This window comes from Manduca sexta, chromosome 18 (assembly GCF_014839805.1).
Source record: "Manduca sexta isolate Smith_Timp_Sample1 chromosome 18, JHU_Msex_v1.0, whole genome shotgun sequence".
Classification (NCBI taxonomy): domain Eukaryota; kingdom Metazoa; phylum Arthropoda; class Insecta; order Lepidoptera; family Sphingidae; genus Manduca; species Manduca sexta.
This window is the reverse complement of record NC_051132.1, coordinates 4,850,055-4,866,259: the sequence shown is the minus strand read 5'-3', so window position 1 is coordinate 4,866,259 and position 16,205 is coordinate 4,850,055. Positions and strand designations below refer to the sequence as shown.

General features: G+C 33.8%; 2 protein-coding genes across 2 annotated transcripts; one reads left to right on the top strand and one right to left on the bottom strand.

Annotated features, from left to right (window-relative positions):
- The first annotated feature begins 1,372 nt into the window (after window positions 1-1,372).
- On the top strand, window positions 1,373-5,852 carry LOC119188465. Its single transcript, XM_037440130.1, has 3 exons — window positions 1,373-1,525; window positions 1,920-2,170; window positions 4,402-5,852. The coding sequence occupies exons 2-3, from the start codon at window positions 1,976-1,978 to the stop codon at window positions 4,663-4,665; spliced, it is 459 nt and encodes a 152-aa protein (XP_037296027.1). The 5' UTR covers window positions 1,373-1,525; window positions 1,920-1,975; the 3' UTR covers window positions 4,666-5,852.
- Window positions 5,853-7,387: 1,535 nt separating this feature from the next.
- Window positions 7,388-12,677, bottom strand: LOC115442856 (general transcription factor IIH subunit 3). Its single transcript, XM_037440131.1, is given in 9 exon segments — window positions 7,388-7,505; window positions 7,687-7,723; window positions 8,357-8,492; window positions 10,091-10,219; window positions 10,474-10,590; window positions 11,387-11,483; window positions 11,944-12,045; window positions 12,191-12,371; window positions 12,439-12,677. Coding segments are annotated over 9 exon segments (879 nt in total). The 5' UTR covers window positions 12,455-12,677; the 3' UTR covers window positions 7,388-7,441.
- Between the last annotated feature and the right edge of the window lie 3,528 nt (window positions 12,678-16,205).

Below are 16,205 nucleotides of genomic sequence, written 5' to 3'. Positions count from 1 at the left end.
TGTTATTGCTATAAATAAATGTTGGATGTAAAGTTTTTATAATTGTAATAAGATATTACGACAGCAATATCTTGCCAACATAAGTTTATCTTGTATGTAATCCATCGTCCATTTTTGTATTATTCATTCATCATTCTTTTAATATTTAATTATTTTTAATTTCAAATTAGTCATTGTCTTGAGCATTTCACTAATTACACCTAAAATCTATAAATGATTAACGGCCAGTTACTTCATTGGCAGTAATAGTCAAAAGTAAATAAAGCCAAGTTTAAACTAGCAAGTTCTCGCACCGATATAATTTCCAGATGCGTTAATACTAGCGGCAATATTTTAATAATTCTATAAAAAGTCCTAAAGCTGGCGATGTGCTTGCGCAAGTCGACTTTAGCAAGTTTTCTTGCTAATATAAACCTTGCTTTACGTTTTTGTTGTGCTCACATTTATGGCTTTTACAGCTTTTTGAAGGAACTAGCTGTCAATGTTATAAAATTTGTGTCAGGTTTTCATCTAAAACATTATACGTATTTTAACTAATATGTAATTATTAGTAATAATCGTCATTTTAATAGTTACTACATATAAGTGTGGTAATTATTAAAACGTCGATTGCTTTAGAGATTCATAACGGTTGTTCCAATGAAATGTTCAAGCGATGTTTAATGGTCTAGTATTGCTAGTCTTGTAAACGTAGCTTCGAGCCTGTGGGTAGATTTTTGTATAAATGATGCTTTATGTATCAATATTGTGTACATTTTAAAGTAAATTAAACATATTTTTTATTACTGAGTCTCATGTTGCTGTTTTATTTTACGAATTTTCTAGTTATAAAAATAGTGCATTATAATCTCTTAGAAATAGCCCGAAGTCTGGAATTTGTGCCGGATATGGTGATCGGCTCGCCCCCTATCACATCATGGGACAAAATATACTTGACGAAAAGAGGGTGCCCTGGTTGCGCCTCCTGCATACCCCTTTGCGATAAATGCGTGATGATGTGGTGTGGAAATAGCCAAACAAGTTGGTAATTTGCCGCCCACAGAGATCTCCTTAATCAGTATCTGAGAATTTAATTTTTATTCGGATTGAAGATTTTAGTAACATGGTGGGAAACTGAGATTATATTGTTAGGATTCACGTGCCCGTTCACACGAGCGAGTAATCTAGTAACCAAGTTTAAGTGAGATTTTAAAAATTCCGTCTAGTAACTGATAACTGTTTTAAATAACAAAAGGAGATATATATATATACCTTACTACTTTCAAAACAATATCTTGCATGATACGTCAATGCAAAAAATATTGCAATTAAATTAACACAGACTATTAATGATAATACAGAATCATTATCGCGAACGCGTTATCACTGTGATAATGTATCGCGGTATCTTATCAAAGAGATGAAATTATGGTAAATAGTAAGCAATTCGGCCGGCTAATGCAGTGTGTGGCTGTTTTATTTCGCGTGTTATCGATCACAAAGGAGTGCATTTCAAACAAGCTTATCAAAGTGTTTTACGAAGCGGGTAAGTGTTTTACATCTAGCCTGTGCCTGGTGATTGGTCTAGGTTAATTGTATTCATCTACTTTGATTTTGAGAAGGTGAAGGTCATTCAATAATATATACCCTTTTTCATTAATCATGCGTTTGAATTAATTTACGCTATTATAATTAAATCAAAATAGATTATTGGGTTTCTAGAAAGTACTACATTTAGAACATTTCCGCAAGTTCCGAGTGCAGCGTGGCACATTTCAATTATAGATAACAAATAATTGTGTATATGATATAAAGTGTACTGTTCGAAGAACGCTAATAAACCTTGAATGCCTAGAGAATAGACATTTATCAAATCCATTTATATTTTTAAATTATCGCATCGCAAACATATCAACAATTAAACTGTGTGTTTATTTCAGATGCAATAACAAATTATGGTCGACGAATAAATATATAGTTGTTTAAAGTTTTAAGCATGGCAAAGTTCCTTAAATCTATTTTTAACCCGGTTGAAAAGAAGAAGGCGCCGCGACACGATGGCGGGACGGAAGATGACAAAGTTGAAGAGCCTCCCATGGACGGGAGGAGGAAACTGTCCATATCCCGCTCTGGACGGATGAAACAAGCCAATAGGAAACGGCATTCACTGTCTTTGGATCTGTATGGGGAGGTATGGACTACCCGCAAATATATTCTTTAAGTAATACCTTACGACTGACGAGAGTTGAGTATTCTCAATCAGTCGTTAGTCGACATTCCCACTCCGCTTATCATCAGGAGCAGTGGGGCCCTCTGCCTTGCCCGTTTAATAAAAAAAGAGGGGTATGTGGAGAATATTGATCTCGCGATACTAGGTTTATTTAAGTCTCAAGCTATACTATTGTATGTGTAGCATGATTTTGACTAAATCACGAGTGTTCTTAATTAAGAGTGTGATGTTTTATTGCACGACGTAAGTTTAATCAGAGACACCGACGCTTGTATTGACTAAGGATGCTGTAATTAGGACAACGAAAAATTTCAGTGGCGAAAAGTGAAATTTTCCGAAAGAGAACCCGACACGACATATAGGTACTGATTAATATGCATGAATGCGGTTTGCAAATCATTCTAATGATAATAAGATTCTACATAAAGGGAGGCCGGAATCGGGTTATATGGACCTTTTTATAGTGCCCTGTTGGTTTGTAATAATAGTAAGAAGATAGGTGCCTAGTGTTTATTTGGTCAGTGGAGGACACGGGTGGACCCGCGAGAAAAAGCTAGTCATAAATATACAGCTAGTAGGTAATTATCCAGCCTTGAGCTTCTTACGAAGTAAAACTAACGATTCCCGAAATATTTGTTTTATTAATAATGCCAAACTATATACGGTCGTCTGCTCTTGGTACCCTGGGTATCCTACTCGGACTTTAGGAGTCATTATACCACCACAAAAGTCATTAATTGATCTACTCTGGTTATTTATTAAGTAATCTTACCGACATTTTTTAAGTTTACCTGCCACGACGCCGTTGAGGCTACAATTTAGGTTCTCCCAGTTTACGCCTAATACCTCCCTGGCAGACATAGTATGGGCCGAGAGTTTTTCGATGAGCTATTATAGTTACTAAGACCTAAGAAGTTTATTATTATGTATTCAAAAGTTATGCGACAAGGTTTTGCTGTTTCAATTAAAAAAAACTTATTTTTGGAAGGGTTGCCTTCACATGCTTTGAAACACCATTGGAAGAAAACCCTCGGCGTAGCTACCGTCGATGTACTAAAATATTAATCGCTTTTACTCCTTCGAATAATTATACCAGTTTCCCGTCACCAGCGACTCCCAGGCAATTGTAACAACAAATAACTATGTTATCGAGGATAGTTAAATCTATACTGATATATAAAACTGAAGAGTTTGTTTATTTGTTTGAACGCGGGTCAGCAACTACTAAACCGATTTTGATTTATTTTTCACTAATAGAAAGCTAGATTACTTTTGAGTGCTATAGGCTGCTTTTATCCCAGGATTTTTTTATCATGAAAAACATGTTCACGAGGGCGGAGCCGTAGGCATAAGCTAGTAAGTTATATAAGTACTTACACAAACCTTAATAAGATATAAAACTAAACAGGGTTATATAAAGAATGATTTGCAGATATGATTTTTAGTTCAAAAATAATCAGTAGTTATATTACCTTGTTTTTTCAACTGAACCTACATTATTCGATTGTTATCAGATATTTATTTACTGCGAAATATTTCCCCGACAATTAATGTTGATTAAAAATTATTTTACGCGTAGGTTTGTTTATGTGCAACATAAAGAACAATGAGTCTGTAATTTTCCAACTAACCTGCTAAAATATTTTTTACCTTACGCAAGCAATCTACAACATACAAATGTTATAGACTGAAAGTTGAATTTGAAGATATAGTAAAATCTGGAGCTTTCGTAACTTAACTATGAAGCCCTGGATTTAATCAAGGGCTGAGTCCAAGTCTTCACGGTTTGTACACACGAACAAATGTTCACAACACGAGCCGAGACACGTGTTAATCACACAAGAAACCAATCGAGATAATATCAAGTGCTCCCATCTAGCAACTAACAGACGAAGTGTTTATTTACTTGTTGAGGTAGTTAATATTCATTACGCTATACCGTGATGAATATGTAGTTTTTGTCTACTATAATCGTAGCTAGGAGGGAGAAGTAGGCGGGGTTTTAATAGTGTGACTAACATTTTGTTTTCTGAAATTATTTAACATACAATTACTGGATGTTTGGCGAGCATTTTCCCGATAAAAAACAAGATCAATAAATTCAATTCAAATCCATTATAAATTTTAGTGGAAAATTCTTAAATTCTTATTTTTTATAGTAGATACATTTTACAGACAATGTTCTATTACAGAACGGCCAAAATACATGTTCAACGGAAAAGCCGAAAGTAATCCAAGACAATGGCCCAACTAGTGCGCCAGCTGACATTGAAGGCGACAGACAAAACCGGAGACGAAGCGCCGATGATTACAATGAACCAAAAGTTATTCACAGCAAGACTGTAGATGTAGTCGCTAACTCCGGAAGCCAAAGTAAACACAGAAGGCTTAGCGTCGAGCCCAAGTCGCCTGAAGAAGAAATCGACAGTGCTTTTGAGATAATAGATAAATCGTAGCTTGGCAAGATCATAATCTTAGGAATTGTATTCTTAGCTGAGGTATCGAAAAGTTTAGGTTATAATGCGGATTTGCAACTATACTTACATTTCAACAAATGGTAGGTACTTATCACTAGTATAGTAGTATTTCGCGAAATTTCGTGCAGTTACGAACAAATCGTGATTCTCGTAACTTGGACGTAATTTGATTTATTTTCGGTTTCATAAAGGATTTGATGGCGCTTATCCTAGCAAAACGGCGCGCTAAACATTTTTAGGAAGCAATATATTCGAAATTTACAATTCATAATTAGAAAAAAAATTAAACATCATATTTCTGCTATTTATGATAACATATTTATTATGTTTACTTTACTTGTTAAATGTCTTTTTATATTATTGTTATTGTTTCGTTAATTTCATGATGAAAATCTTACTAAAACTGTTGATTATGTACGTCTATCTCCTATATAATTTTAATTTGTAATGAATACTATTATTTACTTACACAATTTAATAAGGAAAACTTTCGTAGTTTAAATCTTACAAAAAAACGTAAAAGTGTTTTTTACGGAGACTATTCGTAAATCTTTGTTTATTCCGGCCCGTAACTCTGTGTCGTTAAATGTGGCAATAATTGTTTAAGGCCATTTGCTTAGGGAGACGCCTTAATATGTTGATAAGAATCAGTGATTAGATTTACTTTAATAAGGCTCGTTTTTAATTTAATTTATTTGCTCAATTTTGCCCAAGGATATTTTTGATACTTAGATGTTATCATTTATCATTTTATTGATAACAATCTGTTGGAAAAATTAAAAATAAGATAACAGGATTACTCGGTTTGACTATTAAAATTGTTTTTTTAACATTAATTTTAGACTACCTACCTATACATAATTTAGTATAACGCTCGGTGTGTGGTTGGCTAGGAAAAACTCGCAGGTTCGATATTCGTAATAGGCCGAGTTAATTCTCACGGATTCCGATTTCGTAGGGATGAGAAGCAGAATTTTTGTGTGGATTGTATATGCTTATGTAAAATTGTAATTTAGAATTTTATTTTGTGCATGGAATAAGATACTATTTTACTTTAAGTTAATTTCATTTATTTTGTTAATTTTTAATTTCTAAATTAATTTACCTTTATAATGACTGTGTTGTACTTTTTATTTTATTACATTAAAGACTGACTTCAAGTTTTTCGTGTCTTTAGAATTATTTTTATTTGTTCGTGTTTTACTTTTTATACATTTTAACGGTTATTTAAGAAATTGTAGTGATTTCGTTTAGTAGAATATATTGTTGGTTTTTGTTCCAACCAAGGTAGTGGTGATAATTTAAGAAGCAGTGAAAAATTGTTTGATGATATATTTTTACTCTGTTTATTACTAATATTTTTTCATACAAATTTTTAGTTCACGGAAACTTTGGGGTATCTCTAGTTAGGACACATAAATGCAGTTGAGTGCATATTATAAATATGCACTTAACAATAAAATTCATATCAAAATGTTCAAAGATCAATAACTTTTTTATGTAGCGCAGATTATAATGATAATAAATTATGATGCCGGTACTTTCCCTAATATCGGTAATTTTAAATAAGTTCGTAAGTACTTATCCAAATTAAACGTATTCTATGATTATGTTCCAAAAGCGATTTAATATTTAAAACCATGTGCAAAACTAAATTTAATAACATCCAAGCTTGGTGTAATAATCCTACGCGCCCGTCAACACAAATAAATAATCAAGAAATAAATTATAAATTGATAAAAAAGGGTTTCACGGAAAATCAGAAAGCCACCGCTAACATATTATACCCGATATAAAAAAGATAACTTTTGATAATCTTATATAATTTAGTGTTCGAAAAACCGTGTCTCAGAAGGTTAATTACTTAATAAAATTATCCAATACTCCGCAATAAGATATTTTTGTGCGTTTTTACCTGTTTGAAGCCCTAATAAAATAAACAGTCACAAATAGAATTGAATCAGCCATGAATTTTCTCAAGCTCGGCTTTTTAGTTGCTGTATTATTGATAGACCGTGATCGGTCTGGTGGGTTTCGAGCGAATTCGCAGCGGACGTGCAACGAACACGCTACGGGTGCGCAGTGAACACGCTGCGGGCTCGCAACGTGTTTTGGGCTGTTAGTAATATAATGGATTCCGACGAGGAAACATGACTGTAGGTTTATTAATGTGAAGACGCAGAAAACGAACGCGAAAGCAGGTATGCGACGAATTTGTAAGAATCAACAGGACTGCTATGAGTTATTTACAGGAAAATAAAAAAATTGTCCCTAAAAAATTTCAATTGAGAAGGGTTGGGCGAAGAAATTGCGCACCCGCAGCCTATTAGCTACGCCTCTGTTTCGCTAAGAATCCGTTCGCAATAGGCTAATGCAATAACAGCCTTATTATATGAAATACTTTGCCGCCTTTTACGATTTTGCGATTGGAAATGCAATTATCATAACCGCCCTGAATCAGAGACGACCAGATTATCACTGATCTTATGATCAACGTTGGCTTTAAAATAATGCGAGATGTATGCTACATAGTTAACTAATCATGACGCAAAGCATTTGCTTAGGTCACAAATCGTGTTAGAAAGCCTTATACATGTTTCCCCCCCTCGAATACGTATTTTGGACCTCCGAGTTCACAACTCATATTGCACTGGACTAAGTTAGTAGTATATAATTTATGTCTCACAAATAAAACACTAGAAAAATCTTAGCATCTATATTTACAATTCAAAATTATTAACTAAGGTCCATAAAATTAAATTTTCATTTTCTTTTTCTTCGGCTTGGTAGGAAGGGGTCCGCCAATTTTGAACACGGTACTGTAACAAAACAAAAACAAATATTTAAATTAATTGCATTGAAAACTTTAAAAAAATTAAGTCTATTTCACCATACTGACGTTTTAAAATAATTTGATCAATTCTATGTTACTGTCAACAATTTATATATTTTTTAAATAATATACATTTTGTACGTAAATAATTATCAAGGTCTACTTACTGGCAAGTTGTACAAATCGGGCTGAATTTGCAGAAAACTGAAAAAGAAACAGATATAAAAATGTTTAGGATGTCAATAACAATTGATAATATTTATTACCACTGACATGATACAACAACAAATATTCAAACAGCAAAGACAACAATTTCTAAAGTTATTGTTTTATATTGTGTTACATAGTCTTCATGTCTTTAAGGCATGAAATATTTTTTGTACAAACTCGGAAATTCCATAATTTTATTTTATGTAGACATTCTCAACACTACACTTGACTATGAATTATAAAATACTGCATGACAATATATTGTGGGTGTTTTTTCTCTGAACGTCAATATCTACATTGGTTACAATATCTCCCAAATTACAATGATTGGCGCTAGAACTAGATAAATCAGGTATCAAACAATATAGTCATATACAAGGACTTCAAATGACGGCCATTTCCAATAAACTATCCAACAACTAACCACGCGTTAAATGGTAAGTGTAAACCAATCAAAATAAAATGTCAAAATAAACTATTTTCTGATTGGTCCATTTTCGATATAAATCCGAGGTTTGCGGTTATGACTGTTTGTAGGAATTGGCCATTATAAGTATAGTTTGTGGAGGTGAGGCTTGATAGTTAAAACTAAGGTTTGTGGTCATGACGGTAAGATTTTATAGTTACCACTAAGGCAGACTGAGCAGACGTATCCGATGGTAAGCAGCTCTCTATGACAGAAGCATGCGGCGCGGTAGTCCACGCGGCCGCGTCCCGGCAGCACCAACTTGCCACGCTCACTCGACTCCGGCAAGAACACCCACTGTTAACAGGTTATAGTGTTCAGGCTACACGCAATCAGACTAATCGTTACGATTAAACGAGACGATTCAAATCGTATTGATAAATCGTGACATCTACCTAGTCTTGCCATAAATATTGTAATAAAGAAAAAAGAAAATTGTTAACTGCAAATAACATTTATTACTTTTACAGTGTGTCAGTTTAATACATAAATATAAAACAATTAAAAATATAAAAAGCTTATTCGAAGTGGTCTCCATTGGCTGCAATACAGTCCTTTAAACGATGAGGCCAGTTATCAATAGAAGCACGCACTCTTTCCATGGGAAAATTCTTCACTGCCAATCGTATAGATTGTTTTAGGGACTCAAATTATCATGGCGTTTAGAGCAAGCTGTACTCTCTAAAACTGACCACAAATCATAATCCAGCGGATTAAGATCGGGACTAGACGACGGCCAGTCTTCAGCTCTGATGAAGTCCGAAACGTTCGATTCCAACCAAGACTGCGTGGACCGAGCTTTATGACCCGGCGCCGAGTCTTGCTGGAAGGACCATACTTGGTTATTGAACATGGTGATGTTAAGGGGCTTAACTACCTTCTCAAGAATGGTATCTTGATACACTTGTGCCGATGTTTTGATACCTTTTTCACAAAAATATGGCTCAGTCACTCCTTCATAGCTAACACCCCACCAAACCATCACTGAAGTCGGATAATGTCCACGTTGCACTCTGTCGACTAATTGGGAAGCTTCCTTAGAGCTTTGAGCATAAATACGGTCATTTTGTTTGTTAAAATGTTGCTCAATTGTAAAAATTTTCTCATCCGTAAACAAAATTTTTCTGTGACCTCCCTTTGCGTACCGCTTCAGTAGTTGTTTCGATTTTACCACCCTATTCTTCTTTAAATTATCAGTTAAGAAATGGCCAGTGCGTCTCTTATAGGCTGCAAGTCCTAAGTCATCTTTTAAAATACGCGACATGGTTCTAGGTGCTATCTTCATTTCCCGAGATAAAATCTTTTGCTTTCGGACAGGATTTCTTCGAATTCTTTCCCTTGCTGCTTTGACCACCTTTTTCGTACGAACACTACGTGGACGGCCAGATCTTTTCTGTCACAAACAGAGGAGGTCTCATTGTACCTATTAATAGCCCGGTACACAAACATTTTACTAATACCAAGTGTATGGAGAGTTTTAAAAATTGCATTTGGCTCCATACCTACTTTGTGTAATGCTATCACAGCGATTCGGTTCTCTTTATCACCCCACACCATTTTAATATCGCAAAATATTTTACAATGTATTGGCGCCAAAATGAGAAAACACAATGAACAATCGTATAAAAATGACAGATTCGAAATTCAAATGTAATATTTTTTTATAATTAAGTGTAACAGTATTTATGGCCAGACTAAGTATATTTCTTTACTTCTTAGCGCCGTTAACATATTTTTTTTTTGCTTTAAATGACGAGACGATCTTGCCGTTCGCCTGATGGTAAGCTTATGACCGCTCATAAACATTTGAAACACCATCTGACACCTTGAATTACAAAGTATTGTTTAGTTTATAGTCCAATATATGGAAATTAAGAATATATTGACTAACTTACCAGTAAGTACTGTAAGAGACCCTCAAGGCTGGGGACTTTCAAGTACAGACCGCCCGTGATATCGCAACCTTGTTGGAGAAGACTCAAGTGTTTATCCACTGAGCACACATCTACAAGGACCTGTTGTTTCTAAAATGAAAAGAAAAAAGCATTATTATAGGAGAAAATAACATGTGTTATGATTTAAAATGTGAAGATTGACATAGACAATATTATTATGCTGGAAAAGGCATTTATTATTAATAAATATAAAATTCTGAATTTTCACATGAGTCAAGACCACCACTAAAAATTTGCATAAAATGATCAATCAGAAATATGGAACATTAGTCAATGAATCTAGGTCTATGATTCTGTATTTGTTGATAAGTCATGTAACTTACTTGTGCTGTAAAGAACACATTCATATAGTTGATGTACTGAGCCGCGGTGTCCGAGCTTCCAGTTATCACTAGTATTCTGCTGGTCATTGTCATCCCTGGTGGAACTTGCCGACGCATCTGCAAACATTCCATTATATAATAATAATAATATAAGCCGTGTATTATATACTGTCCCACTGTTGGGCACGGGCCTCCTCTACTACTGAGAGGGATTAGGCCTTAGTCCACCACGCTGTCCCAGTGCGGATTAGTAGACTTCACACACCCTCGAAAATTCCTATAGAGAATTTCTCAGGTATGCAGATTTCCTCACAATGTTGTCCTTCATCATTAAAGCTAGCGATAATTCACAAAGAATACACACATACGCTTTTAGAAAAGTCAAAGGTGTGCCCTTGGGATTTGAACCTGCGGACATTCGTCTCGGTAGACCGTTCCACAATCAACTAGGTTACCACCGCTTGCTAGACATTTCATTATGTATATTTTGATGTCCCTGGCTTTGGTGACGTCCATGGGTAACAGTAACCATTAACCAACAGATGGGCTATTAGCTCATTGGCCTTCGGAGGCAATAAATAAAATGCTTATTTATGGAATAGCAATATTTCATAGTTTTGTTGAATCAAGCCTTTTTAAGATAAACATTATAGCCGATAATTCACACTTGATTAGTGACTTCTTTTTTAATTTCAAAAATATAATTCCTGTATAACATTGGAAATATATCAGAATAATTTAGTAATATTGATTAAAAAATTTCTCTACTAAATGTGTGAATTGTTTGGTTTCATGTACACCTGGAAAGGCTTGTTAATCTTTAATTTCTTATAATAATTTCGAAAAATATAATGCAGATTTTCAGTTGAATAAGTATGATGGGGTTGTTCAAATAACAATATAAATGTCTTACTCTTGCAATAAAGCATAAAGCCATTGCCATGGCACCCGCTAACAAAGATTCCCCAGGTTTTTCGTCTTGTGGCTGGCTTTTTACTAAGTTTACTAATCTGGAACATATGTAGAATTTATACATTTATGTATGTACAACAATAACAATTAAGGGTCATTATGACATTGAGTTAATACTTGAAACCTTATACTCATCTTTACCTCTGCTAACATTGTGCCAAAAATCATCCATGAATAATATAATATAATATTACATTTCCAAAATATTTCCACTAAAGTACAAAACTTTTGAGTGAATGTAATGTCATTTTTATTATATTTCTAACTAAAACTGTGATATTGCCATTGCAAAGAATTTTATTAGAGTAGTAGTAATGGCACTAGAGCGTGTAAAATTAAGATAAATTTTTATTGATATTTTGTTTAAAACTTGCACTTTTTTATTTTACATTTATGGTTTGAGTAACTTATTTTATAGTGTTATTTTTAAAGAGATAAATATTTGAAAATGACCCTGTAAATTTTTTATAACAATCATATTTAAAAAATTCCACATACTTACCTCATCTTAATTGTTTTTCAACCAAGGTAAAGAGTTCATATTGTCCATCTATTTGTCTTACATCTAATGGCTTGCCTGGGCTTGGGTATAAATATTCACTGAAACATAAAGATTGGTAATGAAAATAAAAAGCAAAACCGGCAAGTAAAGTAAGTGTGTGTGATGTAGGTAATATCCATTTAGTTTAAACATCTCTATTCCATTATTATCTAAAATTCTGCAACAAAAACGATATTTCTTTACCTTTTGTGGAAATGACAGCCAATAACTGCGAGTTGGTTCCGCGCTTTTTGCATCAAGTGTGAGTTTCCGAAAGCGATTACTGCATCGAGGACGTTGGTGAGTACTTTAGGGTCTTCCGTTATGTAGCGCTGGTTAGGGTTTGTGTCTACAATAATCACCACGAGACTGCTATCCGATGGCGCTAAAATTATATATAAATCTTAGTACCGAAGAATTACTACGTACATTACAATTTGTAAGAAGTGTACCTTCTTCGTCAATCATTTTGTTAAAAATAAACTGTTATCCTGTGTAGAAAACTATAATTCTGTTTTCATAAAGGATTTTAATTTTAATGATAATAAAATAAATACATTTAGCACAAACAAACAACTATAACCTAAAAATAAATTGACAATTGACATTTCGATTTGACAGATGAGTGTTGAAATGATTTTTTTATTAATTGTGCAAAGAAATTAAAATCATTCAGCCACTTCCGTAAAACTTTTATCATGAGAGAATGTTAGATAGTACAAATGATAAAACGTAATTTAAAGCTACCTACCTACGGCTCTGGCCACATGGCATGGAAAAGTTTTTCCGGGATAAAAGGAGCCTGTACCACTCAGAAGTAATGTAGTTTTCTATTAGTGTCAAAATTACAAGATCAGTTTAGAATTTAGCTTAACGCGTTCAAACAAACAAAATTTTCAGCTTCAAAAATAAATGTTTAATGTATGTTTACTTTTGTTCTCAACATATTATTATCGAATCGACTAACTAAGACAATATCTAATATTCATTACACTGCTAATACATATTATATTACAAATGGATTTTTTTTATTTAAGTATAAATTTAGATTGAAAAATCCTCAAATTGTTATTTTTTTTTGGAACGGCCATCAAATGGAGTTTTGATTCGCATATTTAGACTTTGTATTCAAAGATGCGTGAACTGGAAGTTTATTATTATTACAGAAGGTCATGTCATCTAAACCCTCGCTAATCCTTTTTATTTTAATTAAAACCTAAGATGTCAAATCTATTGAAAACGGTGCGGCGCGATGTCGTGGGTAGTTTAAAAAATATTCATCGTCAGCACACTTTTTAATAGGTATCTATTGGTCATTAGTCAACATAAACCGACCTCTTCATTGTCATAATGCGTATAAATTTGTTCTTCTACCTACTATAACAATATAATATAAATACTAAGAAAAATTTACTAAGAACCAATCAACTTTACAATCGGTGTATGTAATCAAAATAAAGTCCTGTCTTTGCGTTGTTTAATTAATTGTTTAGAAAGCGTTGGCGGACAGATGTCATGCGATGTCACCAATACATTATTTGTCTCGGACGCATTCCTGGCGTTCTATGTCGGGTGGATCGTATGCCCATCGATTTGACTCGTGTTTGATTTATATCGACACACAAATAAAAATAACAATTTGAATACCTTAAGGTAGCAGTATTATGATATTTATTGTTTCTGCTCAGTATAAGGCGCCATGCAGACGTCAATTTGTTATCAATAAACAATTGTTTAAGCAATTTTTGATATAATTTTTCTTTTGGATTGAGAATATATTGATTACGATGATATACTTATCTATAGCCAGATTCCTTAATGAACCCAAAAATTAACAACTAAACTAAAAACTGTAAGAGTTGTCGAAATACAAAGTACAGCATATTTGTTATTGTTAATAAAAAAAAACTGGCCTTAATTGTCTATTTTTAGAAGAAATTCTACAAACTAAAAACAATCAATACGATTGTTCTTTACATATGGATAGTAAAGGCATCACCGAGCCCAGTCACTTCTGTTGTTTCTATGATCGCTGATAGCATTAATGCGTCGCACACGGCATTTCACAACTATACCGTATTATTTAAAAAAAAAAACATTTCATTCGATAGCAGAGGGTGTCCAAAGTAAGTTGAAAGTCTAATTTTATTATAATAATATTATGTAATAAGCAAATACTACCGCAAAATTTAACTACAGATACAATGCTAATTTATCACCTAATTTTACGTCCAAACTGTCCTACTGCTTTATTTAAATAGATAAAGCGAATAATACAAAATGTACGTCCTCTTTTTGTTACATTGTATACAGGTGACCCAGTGCAAGACGTCTGAAGATAATTATACAATGCGATGTTATGAATAGCAGGCAGCTACTTCAAAACAACAACCATTACGTTGATTTACACGACTGTCTTTATCATAATAAAGGTAGAGTCCCTCTAGTAGCGATTTTAGCAGCACGGTATAATAGTATATTTATTGACTCTTTCCGGAATTATTATAGACGGGAATGGAAGAAGTCAATTTAAACATATTTTTTTTGTTCAAAACAAATATAATGAGTATGTTTAATATAAGTTTCATATTATTTTATTTGTTTACATAACAAATAATAAGTGGGGGATGTATACTCAACATTGATAAACAGCAAAAGGTAAAAAGAGAAAGTAAAATCAGAGTTATCTTTTGTGTAAACTACGAACGTATTAAAAGGATATGGTGAAAGGAATTCTAACAAGAAACGAAGTATAACAAATCAGTGGTATTGTGGGGAGTCGTTTAAGTCACTCAGACGAAAGGCTGTAACGCGAGTCAAATATAACTTTATCGCGCAGGTAGTTAACATATCAGATCTAATAAAATGTATTTCGATGCGAGGCGGAGTAGTATTGAATAGGACTGAGCTCTTACGTAAGACGGGAGCTTATTATTGCATCCAAATTGTGTTTCATCGCAGACGAGATGACAAACGGGCGATACGGCGCCAAACTTATGTCATCTGTCAAAATACATGTTAACAGTACGAGCAACGATGCGGCCCGCTGATAAACGTGAATAATATTATACCATGAATGTGACAACTCTTACTACCTGTCATTTCACTAGATTGTTTATGTGAGCTTAATGATATGCGTTCGTGTGCCTTGGTGGTCTGAAGTAGAAAACGTTTTTTCGCTGGCAACATTTTTTGTTGATGTCAGTGGTTGTCACATTTGTCTGCCATTTTTATTTTAATTGCAGTACCTACTAGGAATAAATAAATTGTTAATAACTGAGATAATTGACAATTTATTGTTGATAGAACAGGTTGGTTACCTAGTCATTGTTATCTTTGACGTGTTCTTACCCATTACTGAGCTGTGCTTACCCCCTTCATTTACCATGAAAATTGTTAAACAGTGTCCATAACCGTAGATTATAGATTACGAAAAATCGCAATATTTAACTGTAAGCGTAGTTCATACCCACGCTATATTATTAGGACTCTTATCCATTCTCGTTTCCCTGGATTTATCTTGGTCTTCTAAGTTATACGAGATGTGTTCCTGTAGGTCCAATATTCCCTTTCCCTAAAAAAGTTTATATATATGAATATTTTTTTGCAAGAATATTATATGCCATTTAAACTAACTTTTACACGAACAAGTCGCAGCGTTACGAAAATGTCTTACGAAGCAGGCTTTTAAAATAAAACTTGTCGATGGTAGATTTTGGTTTTGTAACTCTCATTCCCACAATAAATATTTAGTTGGTCAAATTTTATACGTTAAACTTACTGCCGGTGCATATAAAAATACTATTTAACCAACAATAATCGTCAATCAGTACGTAAACAATATAATTGAATAATATTTTACGAGAACATTGTTCGCGAGTGTCCGTGCTACCAGTAGGCGACGCCGCATTAGTGCTCTCGAAATTCGCACGCAAAACAAAAAGGCGGGAACGAAATAATTATTCACGTACGTTTGGTAATGGACGTCGCTACCGTTTCGGTTTAATAGCTCGCTTGTTCTGAGAATTTAATTACACACGCGGCGCGAGTCGGCTTGGCCAGATTAGCCAGCGTTGCGTTTTGTTAATAACACACGTTGTGACTGCTTTTACCATCAATTGGGAGTTACTAGGATCGGTTTTCCTGGTTCGACAGTTTATTAGAATTGTAGTGAAAAAACTGTTAGCGTCTCTCAAGCGGAAACTGATTATCAGCCGTT

What these genes read in the sequence shown, in the direction of transcription:
- LOC119188465 (XM_037440130.1), top strand. Translation starts at nt 1,976, where the DNA reads ATGGCAAAGTTCCTTAAATCTATTTTTAACCCGGTTGAAAAGAAGAAG. An exon ending in CTTTGGATCTGTATGGGGAG is followed by an intron (nt 2,171 to 4,401) that starts GTATGGACTACC and finishes GTTCTATTACAG; the next exon opens with AACGGCCAAAATACATGTTC.